The sequence below is a fragment of the Wolffia australiana genome, chromosome 14 (genome assembly GCF_029677425.1).
Source record: "Wolffia australiana isolate 7733 chromosome 14, ASM2967742v1".
NCBI classification, from domain to species: domain Eukaryota; kingdom Viridiplantae; phylum Streptophyta; class Magnoliopsida; order Alismatales; family Araceae; genus Wolffia; species Wolffia australiana.
Window position 1 is genome coordinate 6,419,914 of NC_135848.1, and position 22,587 is coordinate 6,442,500.

General features: G+C 48.0%; 1 protein-coding gene across 1 annotated transcript in view; it reads right to left on the reverse strand.

Moving 5' to 3' along the window:
* Window positions 1-138: 138 nt before the first annotated feature.
* Window positions 139-22,587, reverse strand: part of PRP40A (pre-mRNA-processing protein 40A) — a 25,076-nt gene continuing 2,627 nt past the window's right edge. The window contains exons 3-31 of the mRNA XM_078586268.1: window positions 8,478-8,552; window positions 7,641-7,718; window positions 7,414-7,536; window positions 7,189-7,335; window positions 6,910-7,095; window positions 6,680-6,738; window positions 6,434-6,503; window positions 4,783-4,835; window positions 4,647-4,704; window positions 4,258-4,565; window positions 4,076-4,142; window positions 3,561-3,659; window positions 3,426-3,494; window positions 3,271-3,348; window positions 3,051-3,137; window positions 2,938-2,972; window positions 2,738-2,843; window positions 2,534-2,614; window positions 2,364-2,456; window positions 2,243-2,296; window positions 2,039-2,155; window positions 1,873-1,971; window positions 1,601-1,648; window positions 1,419-1,511; window positions 1,236-1,343; window positions 1,048-1,112; window positions 874-976; window positions 542-814; window positions 139-458 (exon numbers count right to left, since the gene is read on the reverse strand). Coding sequence (XP_078442394.1) covers window positions 318-458; window positions 542-814; window positions 874-976; window positions 1,048-1,112; window positions 1,236-1,343; window positions 1,419-1,511; window positions 1,601-1,648; window positions 1,873-1,971; window positions 2,039-2,155; window positions 2,243-2,296; window positions 2,364-2,456; window positions 2,534-2,614; window positions 2,738-2,843; window positions 2,938-2,972; window positions 3,051-3,137; window positions 3,271-3,348; window positions 3,426-3,494; window positions 3,561-3,659; window positions 4,076-4,142; window positions 4,258-4,565; window positions 4,647-4,704; window positions 4,783-4,835; window positions 6,434-6,503; window positions 6,680-6,738; window positions 6,910-7,095; window positions 7,189-7,335; window positions 7,414-7,536; window positions 7,641-7,718; window positions 8,478-8,552 — 2,973 coding nt within the window. The 3' untranslated portion in view covers window positions 139-317. The remainder of the gene's footprint in view (window positions 459-541; window positions 815-873; window positions 977-1,047; window positions 1,113-1,235; window positions 1,344-1,418; window positions 1,512-1,600; window positions 1,649-1,872; window positions 1,972-2,038; window positions 2,156-2,242; window positions 2,297-2,363; window positions 2,457-2,533; window positions 2,615-2,737; window positions 2,844-2,937; window positions 2,973-3,050; window positions 3,138-3,270; window positions 3,349-3,425; window positions 3,495-3,560; window positions 3,660-4,075; window positions 4,143-4,257; window positions 4,566-4,646; window positions 4,705-4,782; window positions 4,836-6,433; window positions 6,504-6,679; window positions 6,739-6,909; window positions 7,096-7,188; window positions 7,336-7,413; window positions 7,537-7,640; window positions 7,719-8,477; window positions 8,553-22,587) is intronic.

Here is a 22,587-nt window from a genome sequence, read left to right on the forward strand (position 1 = left end):
TCGTGTAACAAAACTGGGTAGCCTTAAGTACTTATCACCTAGGCATCAAAGACATAACGTCCTATGAATTTGATTTTTTTCCCAGACAGGCAATAAGAATTAATGATTGGGTGGAGTAATTTTCTAATACAGCTAACAAATTATAAATAATTCTGTGGAGAAGGACATTAACTGGAAACAAGTAATAATTATACTACACATGAGATGAGCGTGAAACTTCCGTGGATGTTAATCAAATTCATTCTCGGAAATTCACCTTAGCAAAAGGGATAAGATAACAAAACAAGTGAAGAGAAAAGGAGAAAGGGAAGACCTGTCTAAGTCAACCGAATCTCTCCATCCTCTCCAAGCTCTCCATCTTCAAGCTCCTCGTGAGTGCCGTTTCTTCGGGTCCCTTCCCGTTCTCTCTTGTGCCTCTTGTGCCTGATCTCGCTGTCAGAATCACTCCCATACCCGTGCTGCAGATACAAGAATTTCAGCCAAGAACGCAAGAAAACCGATACACAGATATATACACAAGTATGCATTTAACTTCAATCACCTTCCTCGACTTTTTATGTTCGCTGTTGCTGCTGTGCCGCCGAGACTTCCTGCCGCCATCGTCCTTCTCGTCCCTGTCGGAGCCGGCGTCGTCGCCGGCACCGTGATGTCGCTTCCGGTGCTTTCTCTCTCTGTCCTTCTCTCTCCTCTTCTCTTCCGGTGCATCGGCATTATTTTCACTATCCACCTCCTCCTTTCGTTTCCCTCTCTCTTTCTCTTTTCTATCCTTCTCCTTCCTCTTTTCCTTTTCCTCCCTCTCCTTCTCCTTCCTCGCCTGCGAATGAAATCGACCATTAGAGAGAGACAGAGAGAGAAGCGGGTGACGCACGCTACCTTTTCTTCCTCTCTCTTGCGTTCTTTCTCTTTTGCTTTCTCCTGCAGGTGAGCTATGTATTCGTCGAAAATCTCCCTCCCAAATTCCTCTTCAACAAGAGATCTAGAGAGAGAGAAAAGGAAGTCAGAGTTTCTGAGGTAATCAAAGCTTTAGACAAAAAAACAGTCATAGACCTGTATTCCGGGGTCTCTTCGAATAGGGGTTTACAGTCCTCCCATCTAGATGTGGCCGTTATCTCCTGGAATATCAGAAACAAAAAAAAAATACATTAATTTTGTCTAGGTTCATTCTGTTTCTAAAATTTTCCGTGCAAGTGAGCCTGGGTTCATATACTCCACAAATCGAAATGCGGCACGTTTACCTTCATAGAGTAAAGAAGATCGGAGAAGTTGTCCGCCAAGCGCTGGCGTTTCCTCGCTTCCTTTTCTTCCTTCTCTCTCTGCCTCTCCACCAGCTCCTCAAATATAACCTGAGGGAACGCAGAAGATCAACATGACGGTGTGATTCATTCACTTCCTCATTGGCAGCCTGGAAAGCTTAATACCTTCATATAAGTCTCAGATATCTTCTGCAGGGACTCGTCCTGGGGAAGCGATGCCTTGAAGTCTTCAAATGTCCAGGATGTCATCAGGGATATCTTCAAGTAATAACAATAAGAAAGATTTTAAGATTTTGACCCAAGTAATTTCTGTTAAAAATAAGCAGAAACATACAGCACGGACTTACCTGTCCTACTTTCATCGCATCTTTGACACGAGTTTTATCTTCGTGATACTACAAGAGAATATTTTGTCAAAACTATTTTCAAATGCAAAATCATACTGCAGATGAACCCTAGTCACCCATTAACATATACGCTTTTACACGGTATATCATCCTCGCGAATTCAAAACATTAGTTCTAATAATAACACTCGCCGGATAAATAACCAGCACAAAGAGATTTGGATTTCATTGAAATTTTTTCTACGATGGAAAGTACAAGAGAGAAAGTTCAACCTGTCTTTCAAGTTCCTCAGCTACGTCTTCAAATAAATCTTTTGGCGTTGAACCGGAAGTATTGGACGACACAGCTATGTATTGAGGCAATTCTTTAACCTATTGGAGAAAATTATGAATCTCAGGTCTATAGTAAATAAAACAATACGCCCAAACAATGACCAACCTTCAAACAGTAGTCCCTCCAGTGAGTTCTAGCAGTAAGAATACCCGCAGCAACGTGCTCTTCCAGCAGCTTGCGAAACTCATCACGGTTCTTTCTTTCTGCCCGTCTTAGTTGCTCCTGAAGTAAAACAACATAAAAGTATAAATAAGAGCGAAAGGATAATGAAAATACAGCATAACATTTTATCATTCGTTGAGATGCCACCTTTTGTATCCTCCGTTGCTCCTCTTCTTGTTTTTCCAAGTCCCGTATGTATTCCTAGTATTAGATACATTAGTGACACCCTCACCAGAAATCAGGCTAATTAAATAGGAGCTTCAAGAACCTGGAAAATTTCCAAGCGATCAATCTTTTCAAGCCTAGAGCACCTCTCATCATCTTCCAAACGATCTTGCACTTTACGCCATTGGCTTGTAGCCTACCAAGCCATTTTGTCAGAACATAATTATAAAAAACGCTTAGAATCAATCTACATCGACATGAAAATAAGCAAACCTTAATAAAATCACACGATTCCAGAAAGGCCCTGTATTCAATTATATTCCGCTTATACTCCTCTGCTGCCTTTGCCTTTTCCTGCGTCCGAGAAAGAAATATGATTAAATAGACAGTCAACGTAAAATAGGAATTGGCAGCAGTTATTTAAAGCTTGAGATAATGTAAATAAGAACAAAATGTATGGCGCATTTAAGTAGATACCTTCTTCTGAAGCTCCAATTTATAAGTCTCGAACAGATCTTCACGCTCCCTGGCTCGCTCGACGGAGCTAAACCTCTCATCGTTCTCAAACATTGTCACTGCTTTGCTGGAAAAACGAAAACACAGTGGAATGAAATATTGCTTGCATGATGAATGGAAACAAGAGAATGAAGGACGACGAAATAAATATAAAAATGAACCTCCATCTCGTAGATGATGTGAGTTCTTTGCTCTCCTGACAAAGATAAAGAATAAAACATTCAGAAGAGAAAAGGATAACTATTATATCATCTGAGCATAAGATATAACCTACTTCCAACATCACAATGAAATCTTCCCGAGCTCTCTTCTGCTTGATCCGTCTCTCTTCGAGCTCCTGTTTTTTCCGTTGACCCAAATACTAGAAGAAAATATAATAAAAAGATAAGAAAGGAGAATATGATATCTTCAATGCTGTCAACAACGAGACCACTAGAGCGAACTGGAGATTATAAAAGAGACAAAAGTTCACCGAAACTAAAGAGCAGGCTTACCTCATTGAACGCCTGTTTTCTCTCTCCAAGAGTTTTCAAAGCACCGTATCTCTTGTCATTTATAATGGCTTTCATCGCCTAAGATGGACATGTTTGAAGATGACTGAGACAAAGCGTGGAAAACCAAAATAAACCAGAACAGTAAGATTATATACCTGATCCCACGTCCAATCAGATTCGACGTTTGCTGATTCCAGCAGAGCTTTGAACGCATTTTTAGCCTCCTGGAGATTTAACACACGATTTATCTCATAGTAATTTTGATCCCCAATGAATTTATATATAAATACCTGTTTGTTGGCATAAATAAATTGTTCTTCATCTGCGGTTTTTTCCTCAACTGGAGTAACATTGACTTTTCCGACAACAGGCATCCCCCTTCTTGCTTCCTAAAAAAGAAGAAAACAGGGCTTATACTAGCATCATATAAGTCTTTCAAGCAAACTGGCATCGTATAAAGAGATGTGATCTGATCAGAATTTCAAGGCCAACTAACTGCGCAACACAAACCTTCAAGAATCAAGATATGATAATTAAGAATGTGAATCAGTCTTCAAAACGCTAATTTCCAAAAAATAGGACAAATATGAATAGGGACAATAGATCGTTTGAAAAGTATTGTTAACACACGCCAACGTAACATTGTCACCTTGCCCAATAATAAGGAATGTCGAAATGTTCTAGTAAATTAAAGATGACTTACGATGTATTGAGTTAAAAAAACTAGCGGTAAAAATATGTGCAGTTGAGCAAATAAATTTCGGACAAGGCATCTGGGAGAAAATATTGTCAGGCATTTTCTTACCTCAAGATCCAGCGCTGTAGAATCATCGGCTTTAGCCTCAATATTTAGGGCTGATGTCGCATCAAGTCTACCAGAATAGAGAAGAAAAATGCAGGATATTAGTCTTCCCAGATAAACACCCATTTGATTGCATCAATATGGAAAGTTGGGAATGAAAGACAAGAAAGAAATCAGAACCCTACCTTGAGGCAATGACCGTCGAATCCATAAAAGCAGGGACACGAACAGATTCGGTGGCAGGAACAGACACAGAAGCAACTGGTGTTATGACTGCCGCAGTTGATGGTACAGCTGATAGTCCAGATGCTGTCCCAGTGGAAATGTTCACAGAAGAAACTGCAGGTGGCACTGGAGCAGGAGGAGATGGAAGACCAGAAACGGCAGAAGAGGATGACAGGGATATCACTGCAGAAGCATCGGCTGCAGTAGGAACTGCACCCTCCATTTGTCCTTGCTGAGAGGAAGCTTTTTCCGCTTGCTCCCGAGCCAACTGGAAAAGATCTAAATGATCAAATTTTGAAGAGAAAATAGCATAAAACATAGGTGCCAATCAGAAAGAAACCCGAATAACCTTTAGATCATCAGGTATCGTCCATTTTGATTGCTTGGTCACTTTGTTATAATAGTACCTGAAATATCAGAGTAATATGTAGGTCAAAACATTTAAGTTATGTAGCATCAAGTGAAGAGAGAAGCGATTGACTCACTTTCTGCCATCCGGAGTGGTGAACTCCTTCCAAACAGTTGAGGCATCCGCCCTCTATGAGGATGGAAAATAATAGTTTAGAAAGCTATTATTCGTCGTGACAAATAAATTTTCATTGCACACAGCGGCAAGAAATACGATGAAAATACAATTCCCAGAAGTAACAGCCAGACTCTAAGGAGTACCCATGTCAAATTTAGAACGAAAAACACTAAATAAATGCCAAACAACTCAAAGCAGTAATATTTATTCAGACTGGATTCTTAAGAACTTTATTTTTCATTAATTTGAATAAATGAATTAAAGAAGACAGGATCTACAAATAAACACCTATAAAAAATATAGCAATGAAATAAAGAAGGAAAATTATCCGCCATGGAGTACATCTTCATCCGACCAAAGGTAGACCGTATAGCAGGGAAATTTCTTAGGTCATTGAACTTTCCTGCAGAAACTTACAACTTCCATTTGCTTGATTAAACAAGATCAAAATCGGTAAAAAAGGTTGAAAAGATTGTACATCTATTCAATATATTTGATAAAGAAGCTGATGTCGCATTCAACAATTCAACCTAGAAATATTACGAATCAAACGCCCAGGGTAAAATTCTAATAACAGGAGTCAAGAGTAACCCAAACATTTTGGGAGAAATGTCAGACAGTAAAGTTAAAAGTAAAGAGTACAATAAACGCATTGCGAATATTTTGAAAGAAAAAAAACATTGTAATTTTTATAACAGCAACTGTTTTCTTCCATCCCATACCTTTGACATCAGGTGATTTGACTACCGTGATGGAACATTCTAAAATTTTCAATGCCCCGAATATTAAAAATGAACAGTCAAATAAAAGATAGTCGAAGTACACATACTTAAAAGTGAAACTTACAGGAAATAGATAAATAATTTAAGACACTGAAAAAGATACAAATCAGGCGAAAGATAATGGTAATTAAGTTAGATACAAACTCCAAGAGCTTACTAGAAGAACGTGCCAAATGGGAACGAAAAAAATTGTTGAAGGAAAAATGATCCTCTAATGCACAAGAGTTTTATTAAGCATATATCTCTTTACCTGACAAGATATGATTAAGGAGAAAATGAGGAGAACATCATACTATAAAGAACTTAAACAGATATGTAGTTTCAAACACAGAAGCCATAAGAATAATCAGAAAAATTAAGTTTGCCGACTTCTTTGATAATAGACAAAAGCGTTAATGAAAAATAAACAAGGCTTCCAGAGAGGATCCAAACCAGATTTCGCTAAATGGCCTGAAAATGATGTAACAATATAGAAAACAAAGTTCCCCTTCTTATGAGCCCAAAGATAAATGTCAATATTGCCTGCCTCGAGAATATGGAAATCCCATCTTCATAATGAGCATATAGAGCAGTTGTTATTTTCTCCCCAAGAGCCAAAAGGCATCTACAAACAGGTGGAAGAACATGCAAGGAAACAAAAGAGCCGCATAAAACAATTTTGATCAATTTAATTACAGATACGACATTAAACTAATTAAACATAAATTTTCATCATTCTATTTTTCTTAACAACGTGATTGGGAAATATTTATGTTAAAAAGAGGAGTCACGAGACATAGTAAATTAACTGGAAAACCATCAAAGCGACTACAGGGGAAAATGACTAACCTCAATAGGGGTCATGAGTTCAAGAGGCTTCTCCCAAGTCGATTGTTGTGTCTTCTTATTATAATAGTACCTAAGCATCAGAATAGAGCTATATGCCTCAAAAGAGATAGAATACATACTTTATAAAGAAAATATAACAGAGGTTCATTTCTGCAGTATCAAATGATCATGAAACAAATTACAGAGACATACGAGAAGAGAGATTATAAATGACAAATAAATCGCCAGAAAAACTGACAGACGTACCTTTTCCCATCCGCAGCCACATGCTCTTGCCAATCAGTTGACTGCTGAGCAGAACCCACCTGTAGGAACCCCATATTAAAGAAAAAGAATGGGAACAAGAAAAAAATGCATCATCATAAACTAAGGTAAAAAATGATCAAAGCGTCCAAAGGAAAAATAAATCATGAAATTTGTGCACATATCACGGAGATAAAGGAAAAGAAGAAAAGTGAGATGACATTTCATCTAACCGGTGTGGGAATAATTGACGCTGGGGGTGGTTGAATTCCATGTGGCATTGCAGTACCCTGGCTTCCGGGCCGCAACCAAGGTTGCTGCCCTCCCGGCGCCGGAGGCATAGCATGAACTTGGGGCACTTGCTGATACTGGGAAGGATGAGAAGCACCGCTTTGTGGTTGCCCATAAGAGGCATTGAACTATATCAAAAAAATGTAATCATCGTAAGTAAACTGAACCTATTGTGCATAGTTCTGAAATAAAAAATCAACTAATAATAAAGAAAACCCTACTGTATATGAAGAGCTGACGTTGTAAGGCACCCCTGATCCAGCCAAAGGAGGCGGATGGCTTGCTTGTGGTGGCTGCGAGCTTTGCTGCGGTTGCATCGCCCCGTGCCCAACGGGCCAACCATGATGGGCATACGACATTGAAACAGGCTGCGGCGCATGAGGACCTTGACCTGGCTGACCCATCCTAGGAGGCATTTGTTGGCCGGGTTGAGAGTGCTGCGTTACCTGAGGTTGACCTGGGGCCATAGCAACGTTTTGCATGGGTGGACCCATCTGAGAATACTGCTGAGGTGCAGGAGGCATAAATTGCTGCTGCGGCGCTTGCGGAGGTTGGCCCGCAGTTCTATACTGGAATAGTTGAAATCAAAAGTTATTTCTAGGAAAGCATAGATTACCTAAATTCGAGTTCTTCTGAAAAAATCGAACCCAGGTGAATCGATTATCTTCCTTACATGCATCGACATTGGTGGCCCGAAGTTCTGGAAAGGAGGACCTCCAGGAGAAGCTGCCAGAGGAGGCCGGAGAGGCTGCTGCGGAAGTAATAATTTCAAGTGAAATCGTATGTTAGGGTGCAATTTCTATTGGATAAACGAGAAGACTATCGTGCAATGAATGAGAAAAGACCAGCGATCCCGATGGCTGCGGATTACTAGCTATTTGTAGGCCGTTTATGCTTCACCCGGTCAGTAAATTTCAGAAGTAAGCCGCCTACAGCCTTGAGCAAGGGTAACGAAATCAACCGCAAATCGCGGCTGAGTGTCGCAGGAGAGGCTTACAGAAGAAGAAAAAAAATGGGTGTCCCCTCTAGGCGAAGGAAATCACTTTACAAGAAAATGGTGACCAGATAAATGATAGATATTAGTCCCTCCTATCAAATCTCAGCCCGCAAATCAAGGAATGAAACGGGATGAAAATTGGAAGCACCACCATGATGAGAAGCAGAATGCAGAAATTGAGAGCGGGGTTGGTATGACGTGTCGTTGGAACAATCACGAAGTGAATGAGACTATCTTCTATTGAATGGAGGGAACCTGACATCAACGAGGAGCCCATCAGAGAATAAGCCCTCTACAAGAATGGGCAATACCCACGATGAGTCCTGCAAGACTTCACCGTTACTCGTAGTCTCACCACCTTGGCGGCGTAGATTCGCTAGGGTTTGCTGTTACCGATAATAGTGGAGAGAAGGGTTGCGGCGCCAAAGATCGATCGACGATGGGAGTGCCGCGAACGCGAACGAAGAGTGGAAAACGCACGCAGGAGAGGAGAAGGAGATCGCAGAGACGAACCTGAGAAGCGTATGGGAGCCAACTTGCGAGGAGGTCGCGCTGAGAGACCCTCGTAAGAACCCCTTGAGGGTTTGTCTGTTTAATATACAGCCAAGTTGCAAACTTACAGTTGCGTCTGAATAGTTCAGGGACGCGGACGAGACGAAAATCGTCCCGTTTGAAGATTCTGACGAATTTTGGGACGAAAATTCGTCCCGGGGACCACAGGACGGGACGGTTTTCGTCCGTATGGAAGCCTCCAACTATGGACTAAAAACCACTTGGATTCACATCTGACGGTTGAGATCTAGTCACGTGGCCATGATATCACAATTTGCATCAAGATCCTTGTATTTTTTTGCTCAAACGGACGCCGCTCAGAATTAATCGTACATATTTCCATTTGCATTCTCTCTCCTTCATATCTCTCTTAAATTACGTAGAAAAATATATATTCATATATTAAAAATATAAAATGGGTTTTTTCGACCGGGATAAATTTCAGGACGAAAATTCGTTCCAGGAGGACTGGTCAGTATGAAAAATCGTCCTTCATCTCTGAGCTAACATCGGACGTAGGGCGGGATGAAGTTCAGCCTGTCATGTCCTTCGTCCACGTCCGAGACAATCCGGAACTATAGTTGCGTGGTCAACCCCAAGATATAAGGATGTAAAAAAATGTTAATATCTGATTATAAACTAGTGTTGTACTCTTAAAACCTCTCTCTCTCTTCTCTCCTCCTCTCTCCCTCTCCCTCTTTCCTTTTCTCTCCCTCTCTCCTTTCCAGTCTCCCTCTCCCTAGACATGGTCGTGTGGTGCAGTGCGAAAATTCGCACCGAGTGTGCGAATTTTCGTACGCACAAATTGGGCTGTGCGGTGTGCAGTGCGCTTTTGTGCGCAAAAGCGCACTGCACACCGCACTTATTCGCACGTTGAAGAGGGTGGGGGAGGGGGGGGCCTGCGACCCGCCTCCACCCCCTCCCCGCCCGCGTCCACCCCCTCCCCCCCTTCCCACCGGCAGCCTGCGACCATCGTCCGCGGCCTCGCCTTCCTACTCGCCGCCGACGACCGTGGCCCCACACCCCCCCCTTTCTCTCATCTTCTCTCCCTCTCCCCTCCTCTCTCTTCTCCTCTCTCATTCTTTCCTCGCTCTCTTCTCCTCTCTCATTCTTCCCTCTTCTCTCTCTCCTCTCTCTCACACACTTTCTCCCCTCTTCTCTTCCTCTCCCCTCTTCTCTCCTCCTCTCTCATTCTCCCATATTCTCTTTCTCCTTTCTCTCACACACTTTCTGGTGGAGATTGCACGATGAACTACAGGTTTGTGGCCTTTGGAGAAGCAACCGCAAGGACCCTCTTCTTTCCCCCACGCTTCCCACTTTCTTCTTTCCCTCTATGGATCTATAAGATCCCAAAACTTTCATTGTTTTCAATGGCGATTTTAATTTGAAGAAAATATTACTTCGAGAAATCTCGCCCATCGGTTTCTCCTCAGCCGCTGCCGCTGTCGCCGCCGGAAGTGCTGCCGCCGTCGTCGCTGAGGGGAGGCCCTCCTGCTGCCATCTCTATTGTTCTTTATCTCTATTGGGCCGTTCTTTCTCCTCCGACGGACTCTTTCTCTCTCTCAATCTCTCTCTCTTTCCCCGTTAACTCTCTCAATCCTCCCTCTTTCTAGATCCCCCTCTCATTCACGCTCTTATTTCCCGTCTCTTCCTAGTTATTTTTCCATTGCCCCTCTCTTTTCCCGTAGTCTCTCTCAATCACTCTCTCTTTTCCCGTTCTCTCTCTCAATCGTCTCTCCTTCTAGTTATTTCCCAATCGCTCTCCCTTTCCCGTTATCTCTCTCAGTCGCGTCCGGTTCTAGATCCCGTCTATCGCTAATTCTTGCGTGCGTTCTCTCTCTCTCATTAACTCATTTATCTCTCTCTCTCTCTCTCGCTACCCCTCTCTCCATCACATTCTGTTGGCATTCTCCCTCTTTCTCTGTCGCTTGCCGCTTCTCTGGTACGTTCAGTCATTGAACTGCGTTCTCTCTCTCCTTACCGTTGTCTCCCTTCTTCCCTACAATACTCTCTTGTTAGATTTCTCTTCTTTATTTCTCTATCTCTACCGCGCTCGTCTTTCCTTTCTTTATCGCCCTGTTTTCTCACCCTATCTCTGTTTCCTTCTATTTCTTTCTCAGTAACGCTCTCCCTCCCTCTCGCCCGTGCTACTTCTCTCTTCTTTCTCTATCGACTATCTCTTTCCCTCTTTCCATCGTCCTTTCTCGCTATCGGACTCTCTCTTAATTGTATCTCTCCCCCCCAGTTATTTCTCTCAGTCAACTCTCTTTCTAGTTCTCCGTAGCTCTCTCTCTCTCTCTCGGCGTGCTCCTCTCTGACGCTATCTCTCTATCACGCACCTTTTTTTTTCTCTCTCTCTCCCCGCCTGCTCCCTCTATTTCTGTCGCCTAATTCTTCCCTCGCCCACGCGCCTATCATTCACACTCTCCTCGTTTCTTTTTTCTCTCTTTATATCTTCTTTATTTTCCCTCATTCTATCTTCTCTATTTCTCCCGTTATCTCCCACATCCGGCTCGTTATAACCAGACATCTCTCTCTTTTCTTTTTTTTTATCCTTCTCTTATTAAAGCCTTCTTTCTTCCTCTCACAGTTGCACTACTCTTCCTCTGACTCTCCCTCTCTTCCTCTCCCTTTTTAAACCCCTCTCTCTCTGGGCCACGTCTGCGATCCATCCTGCATCACTTTCTCTCCTCTTCGCTCCCTCTCCGCTCCTCTCTCTCTCCTCTCTCATTCTTCCCTCTTCTCTCCCTCTCCCCTCTTCGCTCTCTCTCTCCTCTTCTCTCATTCTCTCCTCTCCTCTCTCTCCCCTCTCTCTCACACACTTTCTCTCTTCTTCTCTCATTCTCCCCTCTTCTCTCTCTCTTTTCTCTCACACACTTTGTCTCCTCTTCGCTCCCCTCCCCTCTTCTCTTCTCTTCTCATTCTCCCCTATTCTCTTTCTCCTTTCTCTCACACACTTTCTCTCCTCTTCTCTCTCTCCCCTCATTCTTCCCTCTCCTAAACGATATGCACAGCGTCAAGTGGCTGCGAGGGCGGCTGGGGGTGCGGCAAGTGCGCGTAGGCGGCCAAGGGTGCAGCGAGGCGCAGCGGGCACGGGCGGCCGAGGGGGCAGGCGTCCGGGCGCGCCAAGGGCGCAGGCAATCGGGCGCGCTGCGGGCTCAGGCGGCCGAGTGTGCGGCCGGCGCAGGCAGCGCGGGCGCGGGCGGTCGCCAGGACGCGGGCGCCGTGGCGCAGGCGCGGCCAAGGGCACAGGCGGCCGAGGGCGCGGAGTTCGGGCGACCGGGCGCAGGGTGGTAGCCAAAGGCATGGCGACGGCTAGCGTGGGCAGCGGTGGTCTTCATGGGTGGCAGCAACGACAAGCAGCGGCGGCAACGGATCGGAATGAGGAGAATTAGGGAAAATTCTTCAAGAGGAAGGAAAACTTCAATTCTTGAAAAATGATTCACCACGTGTTTCTTGCAACATTGGCCTACATATAGGCCTTGGAGGAAAGAGAAATAAGAAATAAAATAACCGTCAAAGACAATGCGACGTGTCGACTTGTCACATTAATGACTAGTTCTGCAGTTGTCGTTGACAACGTGTCATTTTGCGGGACATCTCAAGTGTAAGTGGAGACTCGTCCGATGCGGGTGGGTTGACGTGGTTGCCATCAGGGCGGTTCTCCAGTTGGCGTTGATGGTGAGTCATGATACGGGGTGTCTCGGGTCACGGTGGAGGCGTGCCCAATGCCGGTGCGTTGACGACGTCACCACCACACTCTCTCCTCTTCGCTCCTTCTCCCCTCTTCTCTTCTCATCTCTCATTCTCCCCTATTCTCTTTCTCCTTTCTCTCACACACTTTCTCTCTTCTCTCCCTCTCCCCTCTTCTCTCCTCCTCTCTCATTCTTCCCTCTTCTCTTTCTCCTTTCTCTCACACACTCTCTCCTCTTCGCTCCCTCTCCCCTCTTCTCTCCTCCTCTCTCATTCTCCCCTCTTCTCTTTCTCCTTTCTCTTACACACTTTCTCTCCTCTTCTCTCCCTCTCCCCTCTTCTCTCTCTCCTTTCTCTCGCACACTCTCCCCTCTTCGCTCCCTCTCCTTTCTTCTCTCTCCTTTCTCTCACACACTCTCCCCTCTTCGCTCCCTCTCCTTTCTTCTCTCTCCTTTCTCTCACACACTCTCTCCTCTTCGCTCCCTCTCCTTTCTCTCACACACTTTCTCTCCTCTTCGCTCCCTCTCCCCTCTTCTCTTTCCTCCTCTCTCTTTCTCCCCTTCTCTCTCTCCTCTCTCTCACACTTTCTCTCCTCTTCTCCCTCTCCCCCTTTCTCTCCCTCCTCTTCTCTTATTCTCCCCTCTTCTCTCTTGCTCTCCTCTCTCTAGACACACTTTATCTCTTCTCTCCCTCTCCCCTTCTCTCTCTCCTCTTCTCTCATTCTCCCGTCTGTTGTCTCTCTCCTCTCTCTAGACTCTCACACACTTTATCTCCTCTTCTCTCCCTCTCCCCTCTTCGCTCTCTCTCTCTCCTCTTCTCTCATTCTCCCCTCTCCCCTCTCTCCCCTTTCTCTCACACACTTTCTCTCTTCTTCTCTCATTCTCCCCTCTTCTCTCTCTCTCCTCTCTCACACACTTTCTCTCCTCTTCTCTCCCTCTCCCCTCTTCTCTCATTCTCCCCTCTTCTCTCTCTCTATTTCTCCTCTCTCACACACTTTCTCTCTTCTTATTTCCCTCTCCCCTCTTCTCTCTCTCTCCTTTCTCACACACACTTTCACTCTTTTCTCCCTCTCCCCTCTTCTCTCTCCTCTTCTCTCTCTCTCCTCTCTCTCATACACTCTATCTTCTTCTCTCTCTCCTTTTCTCTCGTTCTCCCCTCTTCTCTCTCTCCTCTTCTCTCATACACTTTCTCTCCTCTTCTCTCTCCCCCCCCTCTTCTCTCTGTCTCCTCTCCTCTCATTCTCTCGTCTTCTCTCTCTTTCTCTTCTCTCTCACACACTTTCTGTCTTCTTCTCTCCTTGTCCCATCTTCTCTCTCGTCTTCTCTCATCCTCCCCTCCTCTCTCCATTGAACTTTATGATCCATCCATGAGGTATGATTTTCTACAAATGAAGCTACAAGAACTACTAGATCCGTCTGAGCTACCACAAAGAGTTTATTGATTGAGGAGCACAACGTATATGAGAGGACCCCCCTAGCATTCAGCGCAGAGGTGTTGCATTGGTGGAAGACGAGGGGTATCAATTTAATTGTCATATAATGTGCATTTTTAGATTAAATAATTTCTTACTTGCCTAATCGAATCTCTGATTTTTTTATCCCCATAAAAGGTCAAGTTTCTTACACCTCACTAGCATTGGTGGCAAAGGAATTTCTAGCAGTTCAAGCCACGAATGCCGAATGTGAGCAACTATTCTCAGAAGGGCGTCGTGTAATCAACTACAAGCGATCCAAGCTCACAGCATAGAGCGTCGATGTTGTGATGATGTTGAAGTCATGGTATAGTAACGAAGATTTGAGAGCGGAAGATGACGATGATGATGATGATGATTAGCCATTTGCCATTAATGTTGATGCACCCAATGTTTAGACTTTGTTATTGTTTTCTCATCTAATGACACATATATTTTTTTGACTGATGTATTGCACTCATCATTTATTTAGACAATGAGTTTCAAGTATTTGTTATTATCATCCATGTTTAATTAATTACTATTATGTTACTTTGTGCTTGACATTTTACAGGTAAATGGGTAATGGGAGGAGAGTGAGAAAGAGGAGAAGAGAAAACAGATAAGGAAAGAGAGGACAGAGAGAGAAAGCTGAGAGAGAGGGTAGAGAGAGAAATAGAGGGAGGAGAGAGAAAATAGAGAGAAGAGAGTGAGAGAGATGAGAGAGAATAGAGAGAAAGTTGAGAGAGAGGAGAGGGCGAAGACAGGGAGAGAAAACAGAGAGAGGAGAGGGATAAGACAGGTAGAGAAAACAGAGAAAGGAGAGAGAGAGAGAGGAGAAAAGAGAAAGAGTGAGGACAGGGAGAGAAAGCAGAGTGAGTGAGGACAAGGAGAGAAATCAGAGAGAGTGAGGACAGGGAGAAAAAGGAGAGAGAGTGAGGACTGGGAGATAAAGCGGAGAGAGGAGAGAGAGAGAAGAGGGGAGAGGGAGAAAGGGGGAGAGAGAGAAGTGGGGAGAGGGAGAGGAGAGGAGATAAGAGAGAGAGTGAGGAAGACAGGGAGAGAAAGCAGAGAGAGTGAGGGCAGGGAGAGAAAGCAGAGAGAGTGAGTACAGGGAGAGAAAGCAGAGAGAGGAGAGAAAGAGAAGAGGGGAGAGGCAGAGGAGAGGAGATAGGAGAGAGACTAAGGACAAGGAGAGAAAGCAGAGAGAGCGAGGGCAGGGAGAGAAGGCAGAGAAAATGAGGACAGGGAGAGTAGTTGATGTAGGACAACTAGAGGAACGGGAGCAGACGACTAAGGAGACGGGAAGGACGATGTTGGGTGCAGGGTATAGGAATGGTTTAGGATTGGAGGGATAAAACAGACCACAAATCCACACAATCGGTTTCGAAAACTTAAATCCGATGAAATAATGGTGGTGCAGCCCCTTTCCTCGTCGAGGGCGAGCGTACTGTTTTCAACCACCGCGACAATGCCAAAGCACCAAATCCAATACTTTTGAATTCGCGTCACGGGAAAACTCACAAAGACCTAATCCACTAGTCGTTGAAATTCTAAGAGATTCAAACAAATCCGATGGCGGTGGAAGAATTCTCGTGGAATACTGGACGAAGAACACACGACACCAAACAGTTCAGGCATACCTCGGCACCTGAGTGTGTGTTGAGGCTGCGGGGAATTCTGGTCGTAACTTGGCTCGGTGATCCGGGCGTTGCGTGGCCCAACTTGAATGATATGACTTGGCAATCTAGGCGTTGAGCGGCCCTGGCGAGGGATGTCCGGACTAAGCCTGGTCGCTTGGTGACCGAGATGCTTGGGCGTGACAGACGAGCAGTGATGTCGTTCTAGGAGATTCAGGCGTAGGCGATTTCCCGCGTGTGTGGAGCACGCGTAGGGTGCGCGGAGCGCACGGAGCGTGCGGAGCAGCGCGCGGGGGCATTGAGCGCGCTGAGCACGCAGAGCGCCAATGCGTGCGCGGAGAGCACGGAGGGTGTGCAGCGCACATGGAGTGTGCGGAGCGCGCACGGCTCGAAGCTTTGGACGACGTCGAAGACGACCGGAGTTGGTGCCCGATGTGTTGGGTGACCGTGATGGGCAGCCGGGCGCTAGGGTTCTTGGCGCGGGCGGCCTTGGCGGGGCACACGACGTTGGGAAACCTGACGTGGGCGGTTAGCAGCGACCTGCGCGGCCGAGACGGGCGCGGGCGTTGGCTTGGCTGCCAGCACGGCGGCCAAGGCGCGGGCGACCAGGGTCGGCTGCGTACGCGGGTGGCCTAAGCGTGGACGGCTGGCGGTGGTTGGCGGCGGCCTGCGCGGCCGAGACGGGCGCGGCGCCGCTTGGCTGCTCGCGCAGCGCGCCAAGGCACGGCGCCGGGTTCGCCTGGCGCGGGCAGCCTGCGCGTGGCGGCTAGCAGTGACCTGCACGGCCGAGGCTGGCGCGGGTGCCGGCTTGACTGCTTGCGCGGGTGGCACTGGCGCCTGCGGAGGCGGCCGGGGTGGCGGCCTACACTGGAGATGTTGGCGGCCTGCGCGGGCGATCACATTGGCGCCCTGCGCGGGCGAGGGTGCCAACGAAGGAGATGAAGACGATGACCGGAGACAGCGGCCTCGACGGTCTGGCAAAGATGGGGGCTAGGGCAAGTCCTTCAAGAAGAGAAAACTCAATTCTTGATTATAACTTTGCCTAAAGGTTTGTTACAGCTTTGGCCTTCATATAGGCCTTGGAGGAAAGAGAAAATATGGGAAATGACGTAAAAATAAAACGTGGGAGACATGTAATCATGTCACGTCAATGGGCAGTTATGGATCTGTCATTGATGACGTGTCATGACGTGGGACGTCTCGAGAGGCGGTGGTGGCACGTCCAAAGTCTAGCTGTTATTTGGTTGATGTCGTTGATGATTCTGCATGCCCGGCGTGTCGGATGACGTTGGTGGCGCGTCCGGTGTCGATGCGGTGACGTTGTCGCCACCAGAAGTCAAAGAGAAGAGAGAGAGAGAGAGAGAGAGAGAGAGAGAGAGAGAGAGAGAGAGAGAAGAGGGGAGCGTGAGAGGAGGAGAGAAGAGGGGAGAGGGGAGGAGGAGAGAAAAAGGGAGAGGCAGAGGAGAGAGAGAAGAGGGGAGAGGGAGTGGAGAGGACAGAGAGAGAAGAGGGAAGATGGAGAGGAAGAGAGAGAGGAGAGAGAGAGAAGAGGGAAGATGGAGAGGAAGAGAGAGAGGAGAGAGAGAGAAGAGGGAAGATGGAGATGGAGAGAGAGAGAGAGAATAGGGGAGAGGGAGAGGAGGAGAGAGAGTAGAGAGAAGAGGGGAGAAGAGAGAAGAGGAGAGAAGAAGAGAGAGAAGAGGGGAGAGGGAGCGAAGAGGAGAGAAAATGTGTGAGAGAAGAGGGGAGAGGGAGAGAAGAGGAGGGACTAGTAAATATCATTTATCTGGTCACCATTTTCTTATAAAATGATTTCCTTCGACTAGATGGGAAACCCATTTTTTTTCTTCTTCTTTAAGCCTCTCTTGCGATCCACAAATGTGGGGCTCCAGGAGCCTCAAGGGAGGCCGTGTGCTGGCGCGTGGGCTTGTCGTGTGCACGCCTGGGCGCCAGCGCCTGCACGCGGCTACCCACCATGCTATGGCCCCAAGTACTTAGCCGATTTTTGGCTTTGGGGCCCCGTGGGGGGGTCGTGGGCGAGCGTGTGCGGGCGTGCATGGGTGCCCATGTGCGCCAACGCCTGCATGCAGTTCCCCACCACAGAGTGCCCCCCAGTACTTAGCCAATTTTTGGCTTCGGGGGCCTTAATGGGGGGCCGTGGGCGGGCGTGTGCGCACGACTAGGCCTGTCGCACATGGCTGCCCACCATAGTGTGGCTACCCGTGGGAGGTTGCCCCTGGTACTTACCCGATTTTTTGGCTGGGGGGCCTTATGGGGGGTCGTGGGTGGGCCTGCTGCATGCGTGCCTAGACACCGACGCTTGCACGCGGTTACCCACCATAGTGTGCCCCCTCGTACTTAACCAATTTTCAGCTCCTAGGGCCTCATGGGAGGGCCGTGGGGGGCATGTGCGGGCGTCTGGGCCTGCCGCGCTCTGGCGTCCACACGCGGCTTCCCACCACAGTGTGGTCCTCGGTACAAAACCAATTTAGGCTCTAGGGGCCTCATGGGTAGCCGTGGGCGAGCTTGTGCGAGCGCCTCAGCCTGCGGGCATGTGCCCGGGCGCCAGCGCCCGCACACCGCTTACCAACACAATGTGGCAACCCATGGAAGGTTGCCCCTGGTACTTAGCTGATTTTTTGGCTTGGGGGGCTTCATGAGGGGGCCGTGGGGCGGCCATGTGCGGCGGGTGCGTGCGCTTGGGCACTAGCGCGCGCACACAACTGCCCGCAACGATGTGGTTCCCGGTACTTAGCTAATTTTTTGGCTCGCGGGGCCTCATGGCAGGGCTGTGGGCAGCTGTGTGCAGGCGCCTAGGCAAGCGCTTGAGCTTGCAGTGTGCGTAGTTAGGGACCAACGCCCACATGGGGCTGGCTACCTCAGTGTGGCCCCTGGTACTTAGCCAATTTTTGGCTCCAGGGGCTTCTTGGATGGTTGTGGGCGGGCGTGTGCGGGTGCCTGGGCATGCCTAGGGGCAAGTGTCAGCACAAGGCTGTGCACCACTGTGAGCCCCCAGTACTTGGCCGATTTTTCGTTCAGGCAGTTGGGCTTGCCTCGCGTGTACGTCTCATACCGAATGGACCTGAAGGATGTCACGGACGGGTGTGACGGGTTCGACCGATATGATGAGAAATGGGCACGACGTGACTGACCCATCTGATGTGCATGGCTGAACAGTCCCACCCCATGCGACCCTTTCATAAGACGAGTCAGGCCGAATCGATGCGAGGTTGTAATCGTATGACGGGTGTGAACGACCTGACCCGACCGAAGTCATAGTGTCATGGGAGGATATAAGGGGACCGATATGATCATTCCATATGACGTCTTGGATTGAACTTACCCAACAGACGTTGCTGAGGATTGTGACGGGTACTAGCCCGAGCAAAATATGATGGGAAAGGGTGACGTGACTGACCCGCACAATGGGACGATCCAACGACCCGACCAGACCAAAGCGGACATGTCACAGGACGGGTACAAGCAACCAAAACAATAGCTGCGAAGGGCATTTCAAACAGAGCATACACGAAAGACGTCGCAGACGGGTGTGCCAGGTTTGACCGGCCCAAGTGACCCACAATGAGTCTGTGATGGAGGACCATCTCGAGGACGACGCCATGATGACGAAGAACCATCTCGAGGATGACGTGACGGGATGTCGTCAGCCACGCCGAGCAGCTCGCGCCGACGCTCGCCACCTGGGGTTTAAGTACCCCGCGTAAGAACTTTTATCTTTTTACTTATGCTCATTTTCATGTGTGTTTGTATTTTTGGATTCGTGGACTGGGCCAATGTTGTTGGGCCCGTCCTCGTCATTTTTACTATTTATGTTTGTATTTTGAATTTGTAAGGGAGGCCGAACCACGTCTCGTGACGGTTCGTCCTCTCCCACGTTCACTTGGCACCCATCCTCACTATATAAGGGGATGGCATGCCCAAGGAACACCTTGGAGTCATTGTTGAAAAGTTTATTCACAATTCTCCCTATCGTAGAGAGTAGTGTAGGGGTTTGGCTAGCCCCACCCCACGCCGAGATCACTCCGTGGTAGAGCCCATGTCTCTCCCGCCGAGATCACTCCGAGGAGACGTGTTAAAGCGCCCGCCGAGATCACTCCGGTGCGAGGAAAGAGTTTCAAGAAGCCGCCATCAAGAATCGAAAGAGGCCTTCACGAGATTACTCCGGGGTCTTGGGAGATTCAAGAAGCGCCGACACGCCATCAACCGGGGAAATCTGCTCCGCCGAGGGAGCACACCCCAGATCCATCAAGAACTCCTCTTTCTTGGAGGGTTCTTGGTTGTTACAGTTCAAGAAAGCCATTTCTTGGTACCTTTTTCCACCCTTCCACCATTCCTGATCCATACCCCCCCCTTCTCTTCGTTCTTGATCCCCCCCCCCCCCGCTCTGACCCATCCCCCCACCTTTCTTGACTTTCCCCTCTTTCCTCCTTTCCCCATCGTTTCTTGATTCCCAACCGCCTGCCTTGCCTTTCTTGATCGCCCACCCTCCTTTCCCCATCATTTCTTGATTCCCAACTGCCTCGTCTTGCCTTTCTTGATCGCCCACCCCCTTTCCCCATCGTTTCTTGATTCCCGCCTGCCTTGCCTTTCTTGATCGCCCACCCTCCTTTCCCCATCGTTTCTTGATTCCCAACCACCTCGTCTTGCCTTTCTTGATCGCCCCTTTTCCCCATCGTTTCTTGATTCCCAACCGCCTGCCTTGGCTTTCTTGATCGCCCACCCTCCTTTCCCCATCGTTTCTTGATTCCCAACCGCCTCGTCTTGCCTTTCTTGATCGCCCCCCCCCTTTCCCCATCGCTTGATTCCCAACCGCCTCGTCTTTCCTTTCTTGATCGCCTACCCTCCTTTCTCCCATCGTTTCTTGATTCCCACCCGCCCCGCCTTGCGTTTCTTGATCGCCCACCCTCCTTTCCCCATCGTTTCTTGATTCCCAACCGCATCCTCTTGTCTTTCTTGATCGCCCACTTTCTTTCCCCTTGATTTCTTGATTTCTTGATTTCTTGAATTCTTGATTTCATGACTTCTTGATTTCTTGATCTCACCATATCTCCTTGATTCCCTTCGTTTCTCCCTTCGCCTAATCTTTCTTGATTTCTTGATTCCCACCTCTACGCCATAACCGATTACTTGGTTTTCTGCCCCACCCCACGACTATTCCCACGATACTTGGTTCGCTGTCTTGCCCGCCCACACGACCACGCTGCGGCGCCAGCTGCCGCGCTTTGTGCGCCTCTGCTCCGACTTTTTGCACGCCACCCGTGGACTCAGCTCTCTGCTGGTAGTTACGACCGCACCGCCCGCACCGGTTTTGTCTCGCCAACGACACTCGCCCGCACGACCCGACACTAAGCATCCGCCGACGACTTGGACGCCTTGGACTAAGCGATACAAAGGTCAGTCTCGCTTCCTCTATAAACTCTAGTATTATTATCTTCGATAGTCTCGTCTTCCCCTATCGCGTCCGCTACCGTGATATTCTCAAACATCATCGGATAGGACTAGCCACCTTGTTGAGCATAGGGATTCTTGTGGTAGACGGACTGTCATCCGACTTGGACGCCGAATGCTCCAGGGCTGTTAGATGCCCCTCACTTAGTAGACGTCTAGTAGGTCCAGCGGGTCATTGGGAGTTTGATCTTAGGTTCACTCGTCTCTCATTGATCGGTACGGCCGACGTCGCTATCCGTCAAGTCCTTATCTGCTCATTCGTATTTTCTCATCATTCGGCTTACATCCCATACATTCGCATCATAACCCTGTGATGTGAAACGCGCCGATCGATCCCGGCCGTCGTCGTATCACATCAGTCTGTGAGCCGAGAAACATATGTGACCTGTTCGACCCGTATGACGGGTGCGGCTGAACAGATGGAACCCACGTGACCCTTCCATGAGACGTGGGAGAATGATACGATGCAAGACACACGTATGACGACCTGACCCAACCCGACCCAAACCGACCTGGCCATACACGACCCGAACCAACCTGGCCATACACGACCCGACACGACCCAACTCAATCCAACCCGAGTGGACCCGACCCGGCTGAACCTGACCATGTTCGTTGTGTCACAGGACGATTACAAAGGACTGATGATGTAAAATGATGTATGTCGGGATGGAACGGCTCATGTTACACCATAGGGGGGTGATGACAATCATGTAATGTAGTGAACACAACTAATGTAAATGTAATGTGAGTGATGATGATGCATTGTTGAAATCACTGAGAAGTATAAATTCGGTGTCGACATGCACCAACATCCACTAGGCTACGTCAAGTAAGACCTGGGTGATGGCGCGGCACCGTCCGACACCGCAGGGCCGTCACTCGAGGAGCCAGCACTGTCATCGAGCCCGCCACCGACACGTGTCCAGCTAACACGACGAGCCGCATCATCGACTCGCAACCCCGAATTCAGATATTCGGCGTGATGACACGCCACCTCCGGATCATTTGACTTACTCATTTCTTGTTTGCTTTTCATCACTTTTCGTCTTTATCATTTTGTCGTTGTAGTGAGGGGAAGAACCCATATGAGGATATCTTCCCCTCCCATCTACCTAGTGGGCCTTACAAGCCCTTTTATTTTCTTTTTTTCCCTTTGTAGTTTAAGGGGCCCATTTCATCCTTCCTATATAAGGGAGGGGTGGGTGCCCCCCCCAGACCACTCTTGATTTTCATTGAAAAATTTATAACGTTGTGGAATTCCATATGAGAAGTATAAATTGGCCGACATGCACCAACATCCACTAGGCTACGCCAAGTAAGACCTGGGTGATGGCGCGGCACCGTCCGACACCGCAGGGCCGTCACTCGAGGAGCCAGCACTGTCATCGAGCCCGCCACCGACACGTGTCCAGCTAACACGACGAGCCGCATCATCGACTCGCAACCCCGAATTCAGATATTCGGCGTGATGACACGCCACCTCCGGATCATTTGACTTACTCATTTCTTGTTTGCTTTTCATCACTTTTCGTCTTTATCATTTTGTCGTTGTAGTGAGGGGAAGAACCCATATGAGGATATCTTCCCCTCCCATCTACCTAGTGGGCCTTACAAGCCCTTTTATTTTCTTTTTTTCCCTTTGTAGTTTAAGGGGCCCATTTCATCCTTCCTATATAAGGGAGGGGTGGGTGCCCCCCCCAGACCACTCTTGATTTTCATTGAAAAATTTATAACGTTGTGGAATTCCATATGAGAAGTATAAATTCGGCGTCGACATGCACCAACATCCACTAGGCTACGTCAAGTAAGACCTGGG